Raw genomic sequence first — 21,924 nt, 5'->3', positions numbered from 1 at the left:
TCACAGAACAACAGCAAAGGACCTTGTGAAGATGCTGGAGGAAACGGGTACAAAAGTATCTATATCCTCAGTAAAATGAGTCCTATATCGACATAACCTGAAAGGCCGCTCAGCAAGGAAGAAGCCACTGCTCCAAAACCGCCATTAAAAAGCCAGACTATGGTTTGCAACTGCACACGGGGACGAAGATTGTATGTTTTGGAGAAATGTCCTCTGGTCTGATGAAACAAAAATAGATGTCACGTCCTGACCAGTAGAGGGAGTATTTGTTATTGTAGTTTGGTCAGGACGTGGCAGAGGGTATTTGTTTTATGTGGTCCGGGGGTTGTATGTGTTATTAAAGGGGTGTTTGGTTTATGTAGTCTGGAGTTTGAGTATATGTTCTAGTGTTGGTTTTCTATGGTTTTCTAGTCTGTCTATTTCTGTGTGGTTTGTGTGGCTCCCGATCAGGAACAGCTGTACGTCGTTGTTCCTGATTGGGAGTCATATATTAGATGCTTGTTTTCACCTGGAGATTTTGTGGGTAGTTGTCTTTTGCACTGGTAGTTGTCATAGCCTGTAAAACTGTCGTCTGCCGTTCTTTGTTTTGTTATTTTTCCCATGGTCTCTTTATTTTAATAAATATAAAGATGAGCATCCACATTCCCGCTGCGTTTTGGTCATCTCTACCCAACGACACCCGTGACAGAACTACCCACCACAAAAAGACCAAGCAGCGGAGTAAGGAGCAAAGGGATTTTGAGATGGACTGGTGGGAGAAATGGACCTGGGAGGAAATTCTGGACAGGGCTGGACCTTGGCACCAGGCTGGGGAATACCGTCGCCCACAGGAAGAAATAGAGGAAGCTAAGGCAGAGAGGCGTCGGTATGAGGCCATGTACGCGCTGAGGGAGAAGCACGAGAGGCACCCCCAAGAAATGTTTTGGGGAGGGCACAGGGGTAGTTTGGCTGGGCCAAGGATGAGCCCTAAGCCAGCTACCCGTGCTTATAGGGAGAAGTGTATGGAGTGGAGGGCGCCGAGTTTTGAAGAAGTGTGCAAGATCTTGCCCATACGCACGCACAGTCCAGTGTGAGTTATTCCAGCCCCTTGCAGATGTCGTGCTAGAGTGGGCATCCAGCCTGGTAGGAGGATGCCTGCGCAGCGTGTCTGGTCGCCGGTGCGCCTCCTGGGACCAGGCTACCCTACGCTCGCTCTACGCACGGCAACCATCAGGCCCCTGCACAGCCCAGTTCGCCCTGTACCAGCACCCCGCTCGTACAGGGCTACTAGTTCCATCCAGCCAGGACGGGTTGTGCAGGAGGTGCGATCAAGACCGCCTGTGCGCCTCCATGGCCCAGTATTTCCAGTTCCTGCCTCTCGTGCTGACCCGGAAGTGCGAACCCCTAGTCTGGCACGTCCGGTACCAGCACCACGCATCAAGCTTCCAGAGAGTCAGCCTGGTCCTACTCAGCCTGTTCCCGCTCCTCGCACTAGCCATGAGGTGCGTGTTCCCAAACTGGCACTTCCAGCACCACGCATCAGGCTTCCAGTGCGTAATACCAGTTCCACTCGGCCGGTTCCTGCTTCCTGCACTAGCCCTGAGGTGCGTGTCCCCAGGCTGGTACCTCCACTACCAGTCCCACGCATCAGGCTTCCAGTGCGTCAGCCCAGCCTCGAGTGTCCGGAAACAGTTCCCCGTCCAGAGTATCCGACGACAGTGCCCCGTCCAGAGTATCCGACGACAGTGCCCCGTCCAGAGTATCCGACGACAGTGCCCCGTCCAGAGTATCCGACGACAGTGCCCCGTCCAGAGTATCCGACGACAGTGCCCCGACATGAGTATCCGGCAAGAGTGTTAAGCCCGGAACCGAGTGAGACGGCCTACAGTTCGGAACCAAGGGAGACGGCCCACTGTGCAGAACCGAGTGAGACGGCCCACAGTTCGGAGAGGGGTAAATGGGTCTACAGTCCGGAACCGAGTGAGTCTGTCTGCGATCCGGAACCGAGTGAGTCTGCCTGTGATCCGGAACCGAGTGAGTCTGACTATAACTTTGAACTATGTGAGTCTGCCTACGGCCCGGAACCGAGTGAGTCTGCCTACGTTCCGGAGCCAAGAGAGTCTGCCTACAGTCTGGAGGGCAGTAGGCCAGAACCTGAACCACCTCCAGTATAGGTGGGTTGGGGAGGGGGGGTGTAGCACAGGTGCCGTCGTTGACGGCAGCCACCCTCCCTTCCCTCCCTTTAGTTAGGGGTTTATTTTTTTGTTGTTTTTTGTTGTTTAGGTGCATTCGGGGTATGCACCTTTGGGGGGGGGGGTAATGTCACGTCCTGACCAGTAGAGGGAGTATTTGTTATTGTAGTTTGTTCAGGACGTGGCAGAGGGTATTTGTTTTATGTGGTCCGGGGGTTGTGTGTGTTATTAAAGGGGCTGTACGTCGTTGTTCCTGGTTGGGAGTCAAATATTAGATGCTTGTTTTCAACTGGGGATTTTGTGGGTAGTTGTCTTTTGCACTGCTAGTTGTCATAGCCTGTAAAACTGTCGTCTGCCGTTCTTTGTTTTGTTATTTTTTCCGTGGTCTCTTTATTTTAATAAATATAAAGATGAGCATCCACATTCCCGCTGCGTTTTGGTCATCTCTACCCAACGACACCCGTGACAATAGAACTGTTTGGCCATAATGACCATCGCTATGTTTTGAGGAAAAAGGTGGAGGCTTGCAAGCCAAAGAACACCATCCCAACTGTGAAGGACGGGGGTGGCAGCATCTTGTTGTGGGGGTGCTTTGCTGCAGGAGGGACTGGTGCACTTCACAAAATACAGTGGGGGAAAAAGTATTTGATCCCCTGCTGATTTTGTATGTTTGCCCACTTACAAAGAAATGATCAGTCTATAATTTTAATGGTAGGTTTATTTGAACAGTGAGAGACAGAATAACAACAAAAAAATCCAGAAAAACACATGTCAAAAATGTTATAAAATTATTTGCATTTTAATGAGGGAAATAAGTATTTGACCCCTCTGCAAAACATGACTTAGTACTTGGTGGCAAAACCCTTGTTGGCAATCACAGAGGTCAGACGTTTCTTGTAGTTGGCCACCAGGTTTACACACATCTCAGGAGGGATTTTGTCCCACTCCTCTTTGCAGATCTTCATCCAAGTCATTAAGGTTTCGAGGCTGACGTTTGGCAACTCTAACCTTCAGCTCCCTCCACAGATTTTCTTTGGGATTAAGGTCTGGAGACTGGCTAGGCCACTCCAGGACCTTAATGTGCTTCTTCTTGAGCCACTCCTTTGTTGCCTTGGCCGTGTGTTTTGGGTCATTGTCATGCTGGAATATCCATCCACAACCCATTTTCAATGCCCTGGCTGAAGGAAGGAGTTTCTCACCCAAGATTTGACGGTACATGGCCCCATCAAATGATGCGGTGAAGTTGTCCTGTTCCCTTAGCAGAAAAACACCCCCAAAGCATAATGTTTCCACCTCCATGTTTGATGGTGGAGATGGTGTTCTTGGGGTCATAGGCAGCATTCCTCCTCCTCCAAACACGGCGAGTTGAGTTGATTCCAAAGAGCTCCGTTTTGGTCTCATCTGATCACAACACTTTCACCCAGTTGTCCTCTGAATCATTCAGATGTTCATTGGCAAACTTTAGACGTGCATGTATATGTGCTTTCTTGAGCAGGGGGACCTTGCGGACGCTGCAGGATTTCAGTCCTTCACGGCGTAGTGTGTTACCAATTGTTTTCTTGGTGACTATGGTCCCAGCTGCCTTGAGATCATTGACAAGATCCTCCCGTGTAGTTCTGGGCTGATTCCTCACCGTTCTCATGATCATTGCAACTCCACGAGGTGAGATCTTGCATGGAGCCCCAGGCCGAGGGATATTGACAGTTCATTTGTGTTTCTTCCATTTGCGAATAATCGCACCAAATGTTGTCACCTTCTCACCAAGCTGCTTGGCGATGGTCTTGTAGCCCATTCCAGCCTTGTGTAGGTCTACAATCTTGTCCCTGACATCCTTGGAGAGCTCTTTGGTCTTGGCCATGGTGGAGAGTTTGGAATCTGATTCATTGATTGCTCCTAATTTCAGCTCGTTTCCTGTATAAAAGACACCTGGGAGCCAGAAATCTTTCTGATTGAGAGGGCGTCAAATACTTATTTCCCTCATTAAAATGCAAATCAATTAATAACATTTTTGACATGCGTTTTTCTGGATATTTTTGTTGTTATTCTGTCTCTCACTGTTCAAATAAACCTACCATTAAAATTATAGACTGATCATTTCTTTATCAGTGGGCAAACATACAAAATCAGCAGGGGATCAAATACTTTTCCCCCCCCACTGTAGATGGCATCATGAGGTAGGAACATTATGTGGATATATTGAAGCAACATCTCAAGACATCAGTCAGGAAGTTAAAGCTTGGTCGCAAATGGGTCTTCCAAATGGACAATGACCCCAAGCATACTTCCAAAGTTGTGGCAAATTGGCTTAAGGACAACAAAGTCAAGGTATTGGAGTGGCCATCACAAAGCCCTGACCTCAATCCTATAGAAAATGTGTGGGCAGAACTGAAAAAGTGTGTGCGAGCAAGGAGGCCTACAAACCTGACTCAGTTACACCAGCTCTGTCAGGAGGAATGGGCCAAAATTCACCCAACTTATTGTGGGAAGCTTGTGGAAGGCTACCTGAAGCGTTTGACCCAAGTTAAACAATTTAAAGGCAATGCTACCAAATACGAATTGAGTGTATGTAAACTTCTGACCCACTGGGAATGTGATGAAAGAAATAAAACCTGAAATAAATCATTCTCTCTACTATTTTTCTGTCTTTTCACATTCTTAAAATGAAATGGTGATCCTAACTGACCTAAGACAGGACATTTTTACTAGGATTAAGTGTCAGGAATTGTGAAAAACTGAGTTTAAATGTATTTGGCTAAGGCATATGTAAACTTCAACTGTAAGTGTTGATATGACAGCAGTCAAAAATAGTCAGTTATTGTCAGCTCGCGCTTATATTGTGTGCATTTTCAATGGCATCATTTGGACTTCATTTAGCTGTTATCCCTTGTCCTAACAGTTGACTCAAATCTTCATCAATTTCACCTGCCTTAACACACTTTGACACCTTTGTTTGGTTGTAGTGCGTAATAGTCTCCGGTTTTCTCTTTGTGTTCCGTTGTCTTGTCATTCTTCAGCACTGTTGAGGAGTACGACAGCTGTGCAGGTGCCTTATTTTGCGCAGAGGTACGGAGCTCCCATCTCACTTTGTTCATGGTGCCAGGCAGACTTGTTTTCTTTACAAGCAAATTGTTCGCCCATGACAGTGATGTTAAGAAATTGTCCATGGAGACATTTCTCCCCTTGCCAATGTAAGGTCTCCAACACTCACCTGCTGCACAATGTAGATATTTTCCCAGACATTGAAAGCCGTTCAGCATGTTCATTACGTACGCTCTCACGGTGTAGCCTGCTCCAAGTAGCCCAGAGTAGACTGATAAGACTGCTGTGATTCAGTGGAATGATTCAGAGTACATATCATTTAAGATTCTAATTAGAATAGATCAATACAATAGAATGGCCTGTCCTGTTCTTCATTCACAATTGGTGATGACATAATTATGCATCGTTCGCTTCCCCTCCCCCTTTCTCCCCATCATACTTTACTTCATTTATTTAATCTTTTATATGTGTGAAATTAGTTCTGATTTAGGTTCAGTTTCGAGGCAATTATTAAGGTGATTATCAACTGGGCACAGCGCCTTCAAATGTCGGGAGAAAGAGTGGAGCAGGCCCCACTGTTGGGAGAAGGAGTGGAGCAGGCCCCACTGTTGGGAGAAGGAGTGGAGCAGGCCCCACTGTTGGGAGGAGGGGTGGAGCAGGCCCCACTGTGGGGAGAAGGAGTGGAGCAGGCCCCACTGTCGGGAGAAGGAGTGGAGCAGGCCCCGCTGTCAGGAGGAGGAGTGGAGCAGGCCCCACTGTCGGGAGAAGGAATGGAGCAGGCCCCACTGTCGGGAGAAGGAGTGGAGCAGGCCCGGCTGTCGGGAGAAGGAGTGGAGCAGGCCCGGCTGTCGGGAGAAGGAGTGGAGCAGGCCCGGCTGTCGGGAGAAGGAGTGGAGCAGGCCCCGCTGTCGGGAGAAGGAGTGGAGCAGGCCCCGCTGTCGGGAGAAGGAGTGGAGCAGGCCCCGCTGGGTTATTTGCAAAAAGTCAAGGACTGAGGGGGGCATGACTTAAATAGCAGAGTAATAAATACAATGAATGAGCGGTGAAAATGACTGCTTTAGCAGTTGTAGTGTTAAGGAGTCCTAATAATGGTGTGGTGGTCTGCCTTTTCTCTGACACACCTTCCTGGTCCAAACCACCTTACCAAAGACACAGTCAAGGCTTTCATTGGCTTCAATTGATAATGAAAGAGAGAAACTGTGTATTCAACCACGGCACAAGGATTTCTGGGATCCAGTGGCCATATGACTCCATAACAATACCCTGTGGTCCAATCACACGGTTATGTCACCACAATACATGCTGTAACCTGTCCCATGGTTCCACCACTTTGGCCCCACATAGACATCCATGTAATAGAGGTATTAAAGGGGCGATATGAACAGTGGGTTATTGAGTCAGTGCGGCCCCAAAGGAGGAGAGGAGAACAGGATAGGGCTCTCTTTCAGCATCCAGCCAAACCAGAGGGAAAGAGAGACTTTGATGAGCCTCTCCTCCTTTGTGTTTCTAAGGGGAAATGAAACGAGCACACTGACCTGGGGCGTAGCAGCCGCAGGGCAGAGAGAGGGGGGAGAGAGTGAGAGATGCTGAAGCACAGTATCTGTAACAGGATGAGAATAATGAAGTTCAAGTAAGGGAGGGGGTATTCTTCCTCTCCCTGTCTCTATATCTCTGTCTCTCTCTCCTGTATTTGTCCCCGGCATGGCCCCTCTACCAGGGCTCAGTCTTCTGAGTCATCGCTCTGTGCTTGGCAACTGAGCCCCAAAAATCCCTCTCTTTCTCTCTGTCTCCCTCCCTCTCTCTCTAAGTGACTTCTTGTTAGATTCGTGCCTTATTTACTAAAGTAAGTGGTGAGGCAAACTGATGATGCAAATCACTGTCACTGTCTGAATCAGTCTTGTATTGTTATTTTGGGTTAGTATAGTTAAATGGTGTGATTGTGACAGAGGTCATTGTGAGATGGTGTGGTTGTGGTATGGTTCTGGTTTGGCTGATGAGCAGGAATGCCATGTAAAGACAGAAGTTATGTGTTTGTGGTAGTTAGTTACCAAACCATTTGCATATGGGCACGTGTGGATGCCCACTTCCCCTTGCCTTGTGTGTGTGTGTGTGTGTGTGTGTGTGTGTGTGTGTGTGTACCTCTCCTGCCACTCTCACAAACTTTCCATGCTGTACATTCCCAGAAGAGCTCTGACATTCCTAAAGCTTAACTTAACTAACTTTTTATTTTTAAATGTAACCTTTATTTAATCAGGCAAGTCAGTTAAGAACAAATTCTTATTTTCAATGACTAGGAACAGTGGGTTAACTGCCTTGTTCACTACCAGGATATTTGAGTGCGTGTGTGTGTGTGTGTGTGTGTGTGTGTGTGTGTGTGTGTGCTGTGCAGCTGGAATCAAGTGTGAATTTTCCACATTTCCCCCTGGCACCTCAGTGAGTTAATGTGATGTGGGATGTTGAGTAGACTAGCTACTGTGGATCACTGTAACACTCTGCCATTGACATAATATACTGTCCTGGCATCTGGTCCTGCTGGCTCCAACCATGGCTCTGCCTCGCAGAAACCTTTACAATTCACCCTGGAGTTAACAGCCTTTGTAAACTTGAATCTGTACTAAAGTAGTATTGTGTTGTTCCTCTCTGGTTCAGGTTGCTGCTGAAAGCGGGCATCGACATCAACAGGGCCACTAAGGCTGGCACTGCCCTGCACGAGGCTGCCCTCTACGGCAAGACGGAGGTGGTCAGACAGCTGCTAGAGGTAAGACACCTGGAGGGACATCAACCTCACTTAGTTTTTAACTAGTCTGATTCAATCACTATTCTACCACGTTCAACTAACAGTTGGTAACATGTTGTCCAATGTAAGTGAAGTGTGTTATTGAATAGGTTGTACAGTACATTGCCGTTGACTGCGTTAGACTTGAACATTGATGTTGAATGTGTTGCTGTGTTTCAGTGCACATCTGATTGACAATAACATTGTGTGTGGTTTTGACAGGCTGGTATAGACGTGAACATCCGTAACACGTACAACCAGACAGCCCTGGACATCGTGAACCAGTTCACCACCTCTCACGCCAGCAAGGACATCAAGCAGCTCCTACGAGGTGAACAGAGCACCGCTCACCACTGGAATAGACTGGGACAGGAGATAGTTGTTAACAAATGAAGACATTATTCCATGAAGTATCATTCTTTGGCAGTCTTTACCTCTCATTCTGTGTTTTCCGCCTGCTTTATTGTCCTTGAACCAGGGCTCTACAGTGCAACCATTTTACTCACAAACTGAAAAAGTCAAGTATGAGTTTTGATTTATAGCATATAAATTGCTGCTGTAGTTCTTTTCAAAGTATGTTGGCTGTTTTAGAAGTGTGTAGCCATAGAGTCTACTTGAGTGACTTTGACCTTGTGTTTCTTGGCTATGGATATCATTTTGTTCACATGCTAGGTTGTTTTTCATGTTAGCTTGTTTGAGCTCGCTCAACTCAACTGCTAGTGAAGAGACATGGGAGAATCTCATCTTTCCCAGACAGACATGCCAGTCTCACTGTTACCCTTAACCTCTCTGGGGTAGCTGGGACGTGACCGTCCCACCTGCGGGACACACTATTCAACAGCCAGTGAAATAGCAGGGCGGCAAATTCAAAACGACAAAAATCTCATAATTCAAATTTCTCACACATACAAGTATTAATACACCATTTTATAGATAAGACTCTCGTTAATCCAACCATATTGTCCGATTTCAAAAAGGCTTTACGGCGAAAGCAAAACATTAGATTATGTTAGGACAGCGCCTAAAAAATAAAAGCCACAGCCATTTTCCAACCAAGGAGAGGCGTCACAAAAAAACAGAAATACAGCTAAAATGAAGCACTAACCTTTGATGATGATCTTCATCAGATGGCACTCATAGGACTTCATGTTACCCAATACATGTATGTTTTGCTCGATAAAGTTCATATTTATATCCAAAAAAAAACATTTTACATTGGCCCGTAATGTTCAGGAATGTTTTTCCTTCAAAAACTTCCGGTGAATGAGCACATCAATTTATAGAAATACTCATCATAAACGTTGATAAAATATTACTGTTATTCAAAGAATTATAGATAAACATCTCCTTAATGCAACCGCTGTGACAGATTTCAAAAAAGCTTCACGGGGAAAGCACACTTTGCAATAATCTGAGTATGGCACTCAGAAAACAACAGCAGGCAATACCTAAAATCATAAATAGCATTATAAATATTCACTTACCTTTGATGATCTTCATCAGAATGCACTCCCAGGAATCCCAGGTCCACAATAAATGTTGTTTTGTTCGATAAAGTCCATAATTTATGTCCAAATACCTCCTTGTTGTTAGCACGTTCAGTAAGCTACTCCAAATGTAGGAAGCACGCAGAAAGTTTCACGACGAAAAGTGAAAAAAAGTTATATTTACGTTCGTAGAAACATGTCAAACGATGTATAGCATCAATCTTTAGGGCCTTTGTAACATAAAACTTCAATAATATTCCAACCGGACGATTCCAATGTCTTGAAAAATGTAATGGAACACAGCTACCTCTCACGTGAATGCGCGCCAATGAAGTCATGTCCTTTCCTGAGTCAACAACTTCCAACTTCCTTTGTTCGCTCTCTGTTCACCATAGAGGCCTCAAACAACTTTCTAAAGACTGTTGACATCTAGTGGAAGCCTTAGGAAGTGCAAAATGAACCCTAAGTCACTGTGTGTTAGATAGGCAATCACTTGAAAAAACTACAGCCTCAGATTTCCCACTTCTTGGTTGGATTTTTCTCAGGTTTTTGCCTGCCACATGAGTTTTGTTATACTCACAGACATCATTCAAACAGTTTTAGAAACTTCAGAGTGTTTTCTATCCAAATCTACTAATAATATGCATATCCTACATTCTAGGTCTGGGTAGCAGGCAGTTTACTATGGGCACACTTTTCATCCGGATGTCAAAATACGGCCTCCTACCCTAGAGAAGTTAAAGGGGCAGCGGAACATTTTTGTCTCCCCTAAGTGACTAAAATATTTGACGGGACATTCTACTTGCTTGAGCATGGAACACCACAAAAACATTTTATTCTTTCACTTTTAGTCATTTCTTATCATAAAAACGCTCTTCCTCAATCTTTTATTGTGTTCCTAAATGTATTTGTGTGTTAAAAAATCTATTTAGCCGCAAAAATTTGCTAAAATGTCAGCATAGATTCCTGGCAGCGGATTTCTTTCTTTGTGCTTTTGTGTAGTGAAGCGACTCTTGCATTCTTTTGCAGTTTGAGTTCTGCAGGACAGAGTGTTCAGAGGTGTGTGTGTTGGGAGACAGACTGAGACAGAGCCAGTGCAGACGTTCCTATAGCGAGAGAGGCCCAGAGGAGAGACTGAGGGATATGAAATGCTCTAAGCTGTAATTCACCAAGCAGCTGTGTATAACCTCATGGAGTACAGGTTACATAACCCTATCAGCTCACACACAGACACACACACACACACACACGCGCGTGCACACACAACCAAAAGACTAGGTGTGTGTGCGTGTGTGACCTATAAGTTTGTTTGTTTGTGTGTGATTGTTGCGTGCCACCCCTGTGTACGTGCGCATGCATGAGACTGTGTTTTGGACCTCTGCTGTTTGTGCTATCTCCTCTGTAATCCAGCAGGCCTGGGTCTTTGATCTGGTTCTCGCAGCCTGGGAACTCAGGCCATAATGAGCACTTGTGTTCCTCAGTCAGCAGACTGCTGCTTCAAACATGGAGGCTGTGGAGAGAGACTTCCTGTTATGATCCAGTTTTCTCTGTGTTCAGAGCAGAGTGAATAACAGAGGAATAGAACACAATCAGCCACCACACCTCCTCGTCATGGATTAATTATTGATGTGTACCAACCAGTCAGAGGCTGAATACAGCACTGACTGACTCTGCTCTCTGATGTCACTGCATTCCATACCAGTGCCGGATGTGACTAATAAAAAAACAACAGGCATTGGGATTGTAGCGGCGTCTGGGTATATCCCCTTAAGGTGATTTGAAAATAGTGTACATGTCAGTATGTATCAATCATTGGGCTGTATTTTCTTCCTGCCTTCGTTCATACCAATTCCCTGAACTAACTTTGTGTGTGTCTCTCTTTCTCCTCTCTCTCTTTCCTCTCTCTGTCCCCCTCTCTCTCCCACTCTTTCTCCCCTCTGTCTTTCTCACACACAGATGCTACAGGTGTCCTGCAGGTGAGAGCTCTGAAAGACTACTGGAACATCCACGACCCCACCGCTCTCAACATCCGGGCCGGGGATATCATCATGGTAGGCAGCAGGAACACACACACACACACACACACACACACACACACACACACACACACACACACACACACACACACACACACACACACACACACACACACACACACACACACACACACACACACACACACACACACACACACACACACACACACACACACACACACACACACCTACCTCTCTTTATTTGCTGTCTGTAACTCCTCAGATGTGCCTCAGCTGGCATTGCCGTGTTGTTCCCACACTCACTGTGCCCCCATGTTGTCTGTTAGGACAGGTGTGTTTTCCCTGTGAACTGTCAGGCTCATCCTCTCTAACAGGTGTTTTAGTAGCAGGCAGGGAGACAAGCTGGCAGTGTTTATGTGCGGGTGGCTTCATGTGTATTCAGTAGACACAGTATGTAGATATGTGTGGACTACAGCAGGGGGTTTCAGCTGTTCCATGTAGTTGAACTATTCCACAGCTAGCACACCTGATTCAACACGTCAGCTAATCATCAAGCCCATGAATAGGTGACTCTGGTAAACTAGTTCAGGGCTACAACTAAATTGTGAAAAGTCTGCGGGTCCCCGAGGATAGGTTTGAAAACCACTGGACTATAGGACGGTTTGAAAACCACTGGACTGTAGGACGGTTTGAAAACCACTGGACTGTAGGACGGTTTGAAAACCACTGGACTATAGGACGGTTTGAAAACCACTGGACTGTAGGACGGTTTGAAAACCACTGGACTGTAGGACGGTTTGAAAACCACTGGACTGTAGGACGGTTTGAAAACCACTGGACTATAGGACAGTTTGAAAACCACTGGACTGTAGGACGGTTTGAAAACCACTGGACTATAGGACGGTTTGAAAACCACTGGACTATAGGACAGTTTGAAAACCACTGGACTGTAGGACGGTTTGAAAACCACTGGACTATAGGACAGTTTGAAAACCACTGGACTGTAGGACGGTTTGAAAACCGCTGGACTATAGGACGGTTTGAAAACCACTGGACTATAGGACGGTTTGAAAACCACTGGACTGTAGGACGGTTTGAAAACCACTGGACTGTAGGACGGTTTGAAAACCACTGGACTGTAGGACGGTTTGAAAACCACTGGACTGTAGGACGGTTTGAAAACCACTGGACTGTAGGACGGTTTGAAAACCACTGGACTATAGGACGGTTTGAAAACCGCTGTACTGTAGGACGGTTTGAAAACCGCTGGACTGTAGGACGGTTTGAAAACCACTGGACTGTAGGACGGTTTGAAAACCACTGGACTGTAGGACGGTTTGAAAACCACTGGACTGTAGGACGGTTTGGAAACCGCTGGACTATAGGACGGTTTGAAAACCACTGGACTATAGGACGGTTTGAAAACCGCTGGACTATAGGACGGTTTGGAAACCACTGGACTGTAGGATGGTTTGAAAACCGCTGGACTATAGGACGGTTTGGAAACCATCAGTCAGTTACCATCAGTCATAAAGCATATACACTTGCTAGTGAAAGTCTACACACCCCTTGCACAGTCTTCACATTTTACTGCCTTAAAATGTTGTCTCAAAAGGGAATACATTTGATTTTGTTCCTACCAATCAACACAACCTACTCCACATTCCCAAAGTTAAATAAAAATGATTTAAAAAAAATTAAAAAAATGGAATTAAAAAGATGTCTTGATTGTGTGTCTTTACGCCCCAGAGTTAATACTTCATTGTAAGGCAGCAAAATGTGTAGACTGTGACAGGGTGTAGAGACCATCACTAGGCACTGTACTGAACCTGATGTACATGTCCTCTATCAGTTCACTGTACTGAACCTGATGTACATGTCATCTATCAGTTCACTGTACTGAACCTGATGTACATGTCCTCTATCAGTTCACTGTACTGCACCTGATGTACATGTCATCTATCAGTTCACTGTACTGAACCTGATGTACATGTCCTCTATCAGTTCACTGTACTGAACCTGATGTACATGTCTTCTATCAGTTCACTGTACTGAACCTGATGTACATGTCATCTATCAGTTCACTGTACTGAACCTGATGTACATGTCATCTATCAGTTCACTGTACTGAACCTGATGTACATGTCCTCTATCACTTCACTGTACTGAACCTGATGTACATGTCCTCTATCAGTTCACTGTACTGAACCTGATGTACATGTCATCTATCAGTTCACTGTACTGAACCTGATGTACATGTCCTCTATCAGTTTAAAGTCCAGTAGGTCCTTAAGGGTATAGTACACAACAGGTGAACCTCACTATCCATATTCCTGAGGGGGAACTAGTTTAAAGGGAGAGAGTACAGTGAGCCTCTCTATCTGAAGGATGGCTCTCTTTGAGCCCGGAGAGAGAGAGAGACGGGTAGGGACAGGCCCTGGTATTCATCCATCACTCCCTCTCAGCAATGACTCTACTACTACTACTACTACTACTACTCGTCTCACACATACACATCGTCTCATGAACCCTGGCCTGTTTTACTTCTTGGGAGTGTGTCAGCCTATTCTGCTGCTTCAATGCCAGAGAGAAACAATTCATAAACCTTGCCCTCAGGCCATCCACCTCACCCATCAACTAGCCTTTCCACACCTCACACACACATGTACACGTTAGATACTAGGCAAAAGGTTAGCTGACATCTTAGTGGGGACCGGTGCCGAACCAAAGCGCAAAAAGTGGTCGGGCGGAGCGAGGCTGGTGAGGAGGATTGGACAGGCTGATAGCGATGTCGCTCTGGGTAAGAGCGTCTGCTAAATGACTTAAATGTAAATGTAAATGTGTTTCCGTAAGTGGATGAATTGGTCTAATTTAGCATGTATGGTAAAGCCTCAAATCTTAGCTACATCTTCCATTTCAAATAAGCTAGTAAAAAAGTGAATAATTACAAAAAAATATTTAATTTTGTGTGACTACAGCGCCAGCGATAAAAAGCCAAAATGGAGACGTTCTAGGTGAGCGAGGCATCGGAGCCTACAGGGTTTTTATCATTGAAAACAATGCATAGTAAAATAAATTCCACACACTGTGCCTTTAGCTAGTTTAGGCCTTTAGAAAAATATGTTTTGACAACTTGGACGGGTCAATTCATTTAAATGTATTTTTCTATAGCTGCCAAACCTGCCCATTCAGTACATGCTATTTCCCCCTCTACCCACATCTTTTACCAGACACACAACCCAACACCCCTCTTCTCCCCGATACCCTCAGCCCCCGAACCCTAATGTCCCTTGGCTTGTATCCTCTGACTAAGGCTGCTAAATTAGGGAGCAGAGACAATGGTCTGGGTTTTAGCAGCTCATGTGGACAAATGGAACATGATCAGAAACACATGACTACTGTCATCATCTGTTTATGTGCTTGACCTTTTGGTTCTCTCTCTTTTGGTTTGTTATTGTACTACAGTTGATCTCTGGGCTGTGGCGCTGCTTTTGTATCACCCTCCCAACTTATGTAAAACATCTTTGACATTATGAAAACAAACCATACAGAGACATAGATACACAGATGAAGTTGTTAACACGTAGAATGTGTTTCAAGTTGGAGCATGTACTTTCTGTCATTGTCCCAGAACTGCACACTTCAGGTCAGGTACTCTCCTACACACGTACATAAACAGTGGAAATGACACCATGTTGTTATAGAATCTCACAGACCTACCTGCCTCAATATGGAGAGACACTGGGTAGTAATAGCCATCTGACTGGTTTAGACCTGTCTTAATGTTTGTTTTGATTGGCTGCCTGGCAGGTCCTAGAGCAGCACATGGACGGGCGCTGGAAGGGGCACATCCACGACAGCCAGAGGGGCACCGACCGGGTGGGCTACTTCCCCCCAAACATTGTAGAGGTTATCAGCAGACGCTCAGGTCAGTCACACACACACACACACACACACACCCTATAAGTTCAGTGTAATCATTAGCCATTCCCCACTCCCATCTGAAAGCAATGAGCAAAGAGAGAGAGCCCTCTGACATTTGCCTCTTTCATTGCGTAACCGTGGCACCCGCAGCAAACGGAGGATTCGTAGCTTGTTGAGTCAGCTGCCGGCATGTCGGAACATCAACACACAGACACACTCACTCACTCACACACACACACTCACTCACACACTCACTAACTCACTCATCTCCCAGACAAGTCAGCACACTCACAATGCAGTATTAAGTCAGAAATGGAAAGGGAAATGGAAATGGCTTGGAACTGCATGAGTTATCTGCTATTGTACATTATGTAAAAATTCCCACCCTTACCCACGCAGTCTACCTCTAATACCGGTTAGATTAACGGAAGGTGTCAGTTACCTACCTAACACCACAGAAGAAGATAATCCGCCCCACACCACCTCTTTGATGTGCACTAGAGGGAGAAATCCCTGAGTGAATAGGTTGGCGTGGAGACACTCATGGAGCAGCTTTGACAGAACAGGGAGCAGCTCAGCACTGCAGTCAGAGAAAAGTGACAGGTTTCTGTCTTCTCTGCAAATCTGTCACCACAACAAAAGATCAGGGGAACGGGAGACCCATCTTAAATTCTCCCTCTGCACCTACTGTACCTTCAGAAAGTATTCACACCCTGTTACTTTTTCCACATTTTGTTGTTACAGCCTGAATTAAAAAATGATTACATTGAAATGTTGTGTCACTGATCTACACACAATACCCCATAATGTCAAAGTGGAATTTTGTTTTTACACATTCATAGAAAATGAAAAGCTGAAATGTATTGAACCCTTTTTGTTATGGCAAGCCTAAATAAGTACAGATGTAAAAATGTGCTTAACAAGTCACACATAATAAGTTGCATGGACTCACTCTGGGTTCAATAATAGTGTTAACATGATTTTTCTTATGATAACCACGTCTTTGTACCCAACACATACAATTATCTGTAAGGTCCCTCAGTCAAGTAGTGAATATCAAGCACAGATTCAACCACAAAGACCAGGGAGGTTTTCCTGTGCCTCGCAAAGAAGGATACCTATTGGTAGTTGGGTGTTAAAAATTAAAGCAGACATTGAGTGACCTAGTTACAGTTGTGACTTAAATTGTCTTGACAATCTATGTTAAGGTATGACAATGGCTGTCTAGCAATGATCAACAACCGACTTGACAGAGCATGAAGAATTTTGTACAATCCAGGTGTGCACAGCTCTTAGAGACTTACCTAGAAAGACTCACAGCTGTAATCACTGCTAAAGGTGATTCTAACATGTATTTACTCAGGGGTGTGAATATTTATGTAAATTACATATTTCTGTATTTCATTTTCAATACATTTGCAAAAATGTACTACAAAAAAATATATAAAAAAATATATATATTTTGTTTTCACTTTGTCATTATGGGGTATTGTATATAGATGAGTGAGATAAAAAAAAATCTATTGAATCAATTTTGAATTTAGGCTGTGACACAACAAAATGTAGAATAAGTCAAGGGGTATGAATACTTTCTGAAGGAACTGTTTCTCTCTTGGCTCCACACACACACACACACACACACACACACACACACACACACACACACACACACACACACACACACACACACACACACACACACACACACACACACACACACAGATAGGTTGTATCTCTACACATCACTGCATTGGAAGAGCAGTGGTGGCCCCTCTTCATTACAGGTTGGCCCCTCCAGAGAACACTCCATTTCCCAGACTACCTTGGTTGGACTAATCCCTCATGCTTCCAATCCATCCCTTGCTCCTATTTTTCTCTCTTCCTCCTCCTTTTCTCTCAGCATCTCTCCATCCATACCATGTAATGTCCACCTCTAACCATCAGCTTGCGTTTAACCTCTCTGTCTGTGTGTCCTACCTGTTTGACCCTGTAGGGGGCACCCTGTCCCGGCACGCCTCTCTGCCCACCCAGCGCCACCAGCTCCTCTCCAGAGCCCCCCTCTCCTCCAGCCTGAGCTCAGCCCCCCAGACCGACGACTCCTACACACTGTACACCCCCAACAATCCCCACCTGGCCCTCCCCCACGCCATCGGCCTCAGCGCCAACCCAGGTATATACACACACACCCTTATACATGCACTCAGAGGACAGACGCACATCGAAACAGGTATACAGTACTCAGCCCCCTAACCAGCCAGACTTCCCCACCACTGAACCGTTGTGGGTGCACAAGGACACCTATGTTCGCCCCCTCTAAACCCCTCTCATGTTCAGGCCCAGCCAATCCCCAGTGCTGCTCCGTAGACCATGGTACCCCCATGGCCCAACAGTGTTGTTATGTCTGATAGGTCGGCCTCCCAGCAGCTTCTCTCAGCCTGGTTGTCCCCTGGAGGACATCTGGGTGCTCAGGAACTCACACACCGCGGGTAAGAGTCCCTCCACTGTCCCCCCATGACAATAGCTGGCTGTCTCTGTCCCCTGTCCCCATGCTCTACCTTTGTCATGTGCCAGCTTCAAACTGAGCTTCCCATAGCTCCTGCTGTTCTCCCTGCTGCCACGAGATGGGACCACCAGGAAACCTCTGTTCCAGTGACCAAAGAAAGTGACAATTCCGACAGTCTACAGGACACTGCAAGCTTAATGGGTGCCCTGTGTACTCCGCTGTAGGAATTTTCCATTGTGGATGACCTTTCATCTGTCCTACTGCAGGACTGTAGTTGTAGTTTACCCCTGTAGTTCTGTAGTTCTGTACCCTTGGCTGCTGTTGCTCTATGCCTGCAGCTCCGCTCCACCATGCAACCATCTCCCTTGGCTTCGTATGGCAGCAAATGACGTCCTGTCCTGGCCTGTGCCACCCCCCTGATCTGTGATGACTTTCCTGGCTCAGTGACAGAGTCCACAGCCCCAACCTCTGCCATCCTCTGCCAGCTTCAGTTAGAATCATGTGGATGTGTGTGTGACTGTGTTGACGTGAGCTCTGGAAGGACACAGAGGGGAGGGACCTCATTTTGCTCTCCCTCTCGCTGTCCAGCCACCACGGTTGTCTTTAACGTCCCTCACTTCTATCTCTCTCTTTCTCTTCTCCCTCTGCATCCTCCTCTCCTGTGGTCCGATCTAGCAGGTGACAGGAACAGTGTAGGGAGTACGGGCAGTGTGGGCAGCACCCGTAGTGCTGGGAGTGGACAGAGCACAGAGAGTAACACTGCCCCCAACGGACAACACCAGCAGACCACCGCACTCCCAGACACAGCCAAAGTACTGGACCAATTGTTATTTCAGCTTTATTTATCCTGGCTAGTTTTACTGAGATAGATAACAATGCTAAAATAATTGCAAACCTTACTCACAGCAATGAACAGAGGAAATGTAATATTGTGATTTACTGTCTTCATATGTAGTGCCAGTCAACAGATTGTTTATTCCTGCTCTCTCTGTAACTTGTCTTGTGCTCTGTTTTGATGTGCAGCCAGCGCCCTCTGCTGGTGACTCAGGGCAACCAGTCCCCAATAAACAGCCTGACCTGACTGCAGGTAGGAATACCAGCCCTTTCTCTCATTACTGCTGCATACCACAACATTTCTCCTGAAACTTCACCTTTCTAGTTTGATTTGCGCTTATTGATAGAAAACATCCTGAACACCATTCATTTAACTCTCCAGTGTGTGTTTTCTTGTCTAGTGGTTCTGGGTGCTCCTCGGAGGCCGATGGTGAACATACAGAGACCAGGGGAACAGCAGTTTGTCTCCCCACAGTTTGTACGTCCTCAGCAGCTACTGGAGGGCAAGGTGAGACTCAGACACAGGACAGACACAGGACAGGACAGACGCAGGACAGGACATGACAGGACAGACACAGGACAGACACAGGACAGGACAGACACAGGACAGGCACAGGACAGACACAGGACAGGCACAGGACAGACACAGGACAGACACAGGACAGACACAGGACAGGCACAGGACAGGACAGACGCAGGACAGGACAGATGCAGGACAGGACAGACACAGGACAGGAAATATTGTCCATGTTTGCCACACATTACAACTCATGATTGTATTTTTCTGAGTACTCTGTATGCCACAGTGAAATAAATGTATCTATTAAAAGAAAGGAGGACAGTGAATAGGCCAGTAATTGATGTCAATGTGATAGTCAACCCCTCCCCTCTGGTGTAGGATGCAGAGGCCATCTACCAGTGGCTGAGTGACTTCCAGTTGGAGCAGTACACTGGGAACTTCATCACGGCCGGCTACGACGTCCCCACCATCAGCAGGATGACCCCAGAGGACCTGACGGCCATCGGCGTCACCAAGCCAGGCCACCGCAAGAAGATCTCAATCGAGATAGGAAACCTCAGCATCCCAGAGTGGCTGCCTGAATACATGCCGGTAAGGAGGGCCTGTGTCTGTCTGTCTGCTTTTGTGTGCAAGTCAGGTGTTTACATTACTTTCATTAAGGTTTCAACTGTGTAGGTCTGACTGTGACTCTTCTCCTACTCCAGGCAGACCTGGGGGAGTGGCTGAGTACCATAGGCCTGCCTCAGTACCAAAGGAAGCTGTCAGAGAACGGCTATGACTCCATCAGCATCGTACGGGACCTGACCTGGGAGGACCTGCAGGAGATAGGCATCACCAAGCTGGGCCACCAGAAGAAGATGATGCTGGCCGTGAAGAAGCTGTGTGACATCCAGAGGGCCATCCTAGCTGCAGAATCTGGCCAGGGCACGTTGCGCCGCAAGCCCCCTGGAGCCCTTCACCTGGTCACCATCGAGCCCCCTGACAGCGCCTCCGACTGCCCCTCGCCCCACACCCTCAAGATGCTGACCTTCCAGGACAGCGAGCTGAGCGCTGAGCTGCAGACAGCCATGTCCAGCCACTACCAGGAGGGCCTGGCCATCAAGAGTGCCGTGGGCATGTCTCGGAGCCAAGAGAGCATCGACGCCCGGTCCAGGGGCTCAGGGCGCTCCCAGGACCCACCCACGGCCTCCATCACTCCCCACAGCCGCTCACAGGAGAGCCTAGGCAGCTGCAGCACCTCCACCAGCCTTAGTGCTGACAGCAGCCCTGCCAAGGAGAGGAATATTCCAGAAGGCTGGGACCAGAGGTCCATACTACAGCAACAGCTGCCCAAGCAGGTCCCCCTGGGGGCAGCCACTGTGTTCAAGTACCCAGCCATCCCAGCCAAGCCTAAAGGCCCTGGGTCTCACTCCCTAGGCTCCTCTCCCCAGGGCTCCCCGGCCCAGAGGGGCTTCAGCTACCTCCACTCCCACTGTGGCAGCACCGACCTGGGCCACGGCTCGCCCACCAAGCCCTTGGCACACACATACCACGCCATGACCCTGGCCCCGCCTAAGAAGCGCAGCCAGAGCCTGACACGCTATGCCCTGTCAGACGGCGAACCAGACGAAGAGGATGACGACCTGGCTCCGCCCTCTAGCACCCTAGAGTCCTACGCCACCCTGACCCGCCGGCCTGGACGCAGCCAGCTGGCAGGCATGCAGACCACACCCGTAAAGTACGGCACTGTGGGGCGTAGCCAGTCCTTTGCCGTGCGCGCTCGTAAAAAGGGTCCCCCTCCAGCCCCACCCAAGAGACTGAGCTCGGTGAGCAGCAGCCCCAGCGTTGGGTCCATGGAGAATATGGCGCCCTCTCCTGGGGGGGTGGAGACAGACAGCCCAGGGAGCGTGAGGAGCATCGCAGCCTGTCTGGAGGCCTCCACTGAGGGGAAGAGCCTGTCCAGGCCCAGGCTGGACCTCCTCCAACCAGAGCCTCTCCTCCCCAGCCTCACCCCCTCAGGACTGGAGCCCAGAGAGGCCTCCGCAGGGATGAGGAGGAGGGTGCAGAGTGAATGTGTTCCAGCCCAGACCGACATCCCAGACCATGACCCAGAGCGAGGGGTGAAATCAGACTCTGAGGAGGAGGAACCTAAGGGACCGGGGTTGGATGGCTCCTCATCCCCTCACAATAGCTCCAGCGAGTGTATCCCCTTCGCTGAGGAGGGCAACCTCACCATCAAGCAGAGGCCCAAGGTGGGAGGGCCGCCCAGGGCCGAGAGCACTGTGGAGATCCCGGCAGACAAGAACCGGCCCACCAAGACAGCCCTGGAGGTGCCTGAGTTTAACCTGAAGGAGTCAGACACTGTGAAGCGGAGATACAAGCCTAAAGACCATGCTGGCAGCTCTCCCACCAGTGACAGTGAGGGCCAGATAGAGTCAGACTCCAGTCCAGGCAGCAGGGCCCAGTCCCAGAGCTGTGAGGAGGTGAGTCTGGTCAGTCTGAGGATCAGTGAGGCCAGTCTGGAGGGGCTGGAGAACCTAGCAGGGACAGGCACACCCCTCAAACCCCCCGTCTCCCCCAAGCCTCACAGCTCCCACGGACCCCCCGTCACAGCCCCAAAACCGTCCCGACACAGTCTGGCTGCTGCTACAGGTAACTTATTACACGTGGAAGCTCATTATTATGTCTTTCTGT

General features: G+C 47.6%; 1 protein-coding gene across 6 annotated transcripts in view; it reads left to right on the top strand.

Moving 5' to 3' along the window:
* LOC106601416 (caskin-2) overlaps positions 1 to 21,924 on the top strand; it is a 93,490-nt gene that overhangs the window by 68,859 nt on the left and 2,707 nt on the right. Inside the window, exons 8-17 of one of the 6 annotated variants that reach the window (XM_082971465.1) lie at positions 7,860 to 7,968; positions 8,209 to 8,317; positions 11,439 to 11,524; positions 15,281 to 15,398; positions 17,388 to 17,564; positions 18,573 to 18,709; positions 18,921 to 18,984; positions 19,133 to 19,239; positions 19,630 to 19,842; positions 19,956 to 21,882. In XM_082971465.1, coding sequence (XP_082827591.1) covers positions 7,860 to 7,968; positions 8,209 to 8,317; positions 11,439 to 11,524; positions 15,281 to 15,398; positions 17,388 to 17,564; positions 18,573 to 18,709; positions 18,921 to 18,984; positions 19,133 to 19,239; positions 19,630 to 19,842; positions 19,956 to 21,882 — 3,047 coding nt within the window. Of the gene's footprint in view, positions 1 to 7,859; positions 7,969 to 8,208; positions 8,318 to 11,429; positions 11,525 to 15,280; positions 15,399 to 17,387; positions 17,565 to 18,572; positions 18,710 to 18,920; positions 18,985 to 19,132; positions 19,240 to 19,629; positions 19,843 to 19,955; positions 21,883 to 21,924 lie in introns of all 6 variants that reach the window. The other 5 variants (XM_045715229.2, XM_045715228.2, XM_045715232.2 and 2 more) reach the window with 5 other exon arrangements.

Source organism: Salmo salar, chromosome 03, assembly GCF_965601325.2.
Source record: "Salmo salar chromosome 03, fSalSal1, whole genome shotgun sequence".
Lineage (NCBI taxonomy): Eukaryota > Metazoa > Chordata > Actinopteri > Salmoniformes > Salmonidae > Salmo > Salmo salar.
Note: the sequence above shows the minus strand (reverse complement) of the source record. Positions and strands in the feature narration are given on the sequence as shown.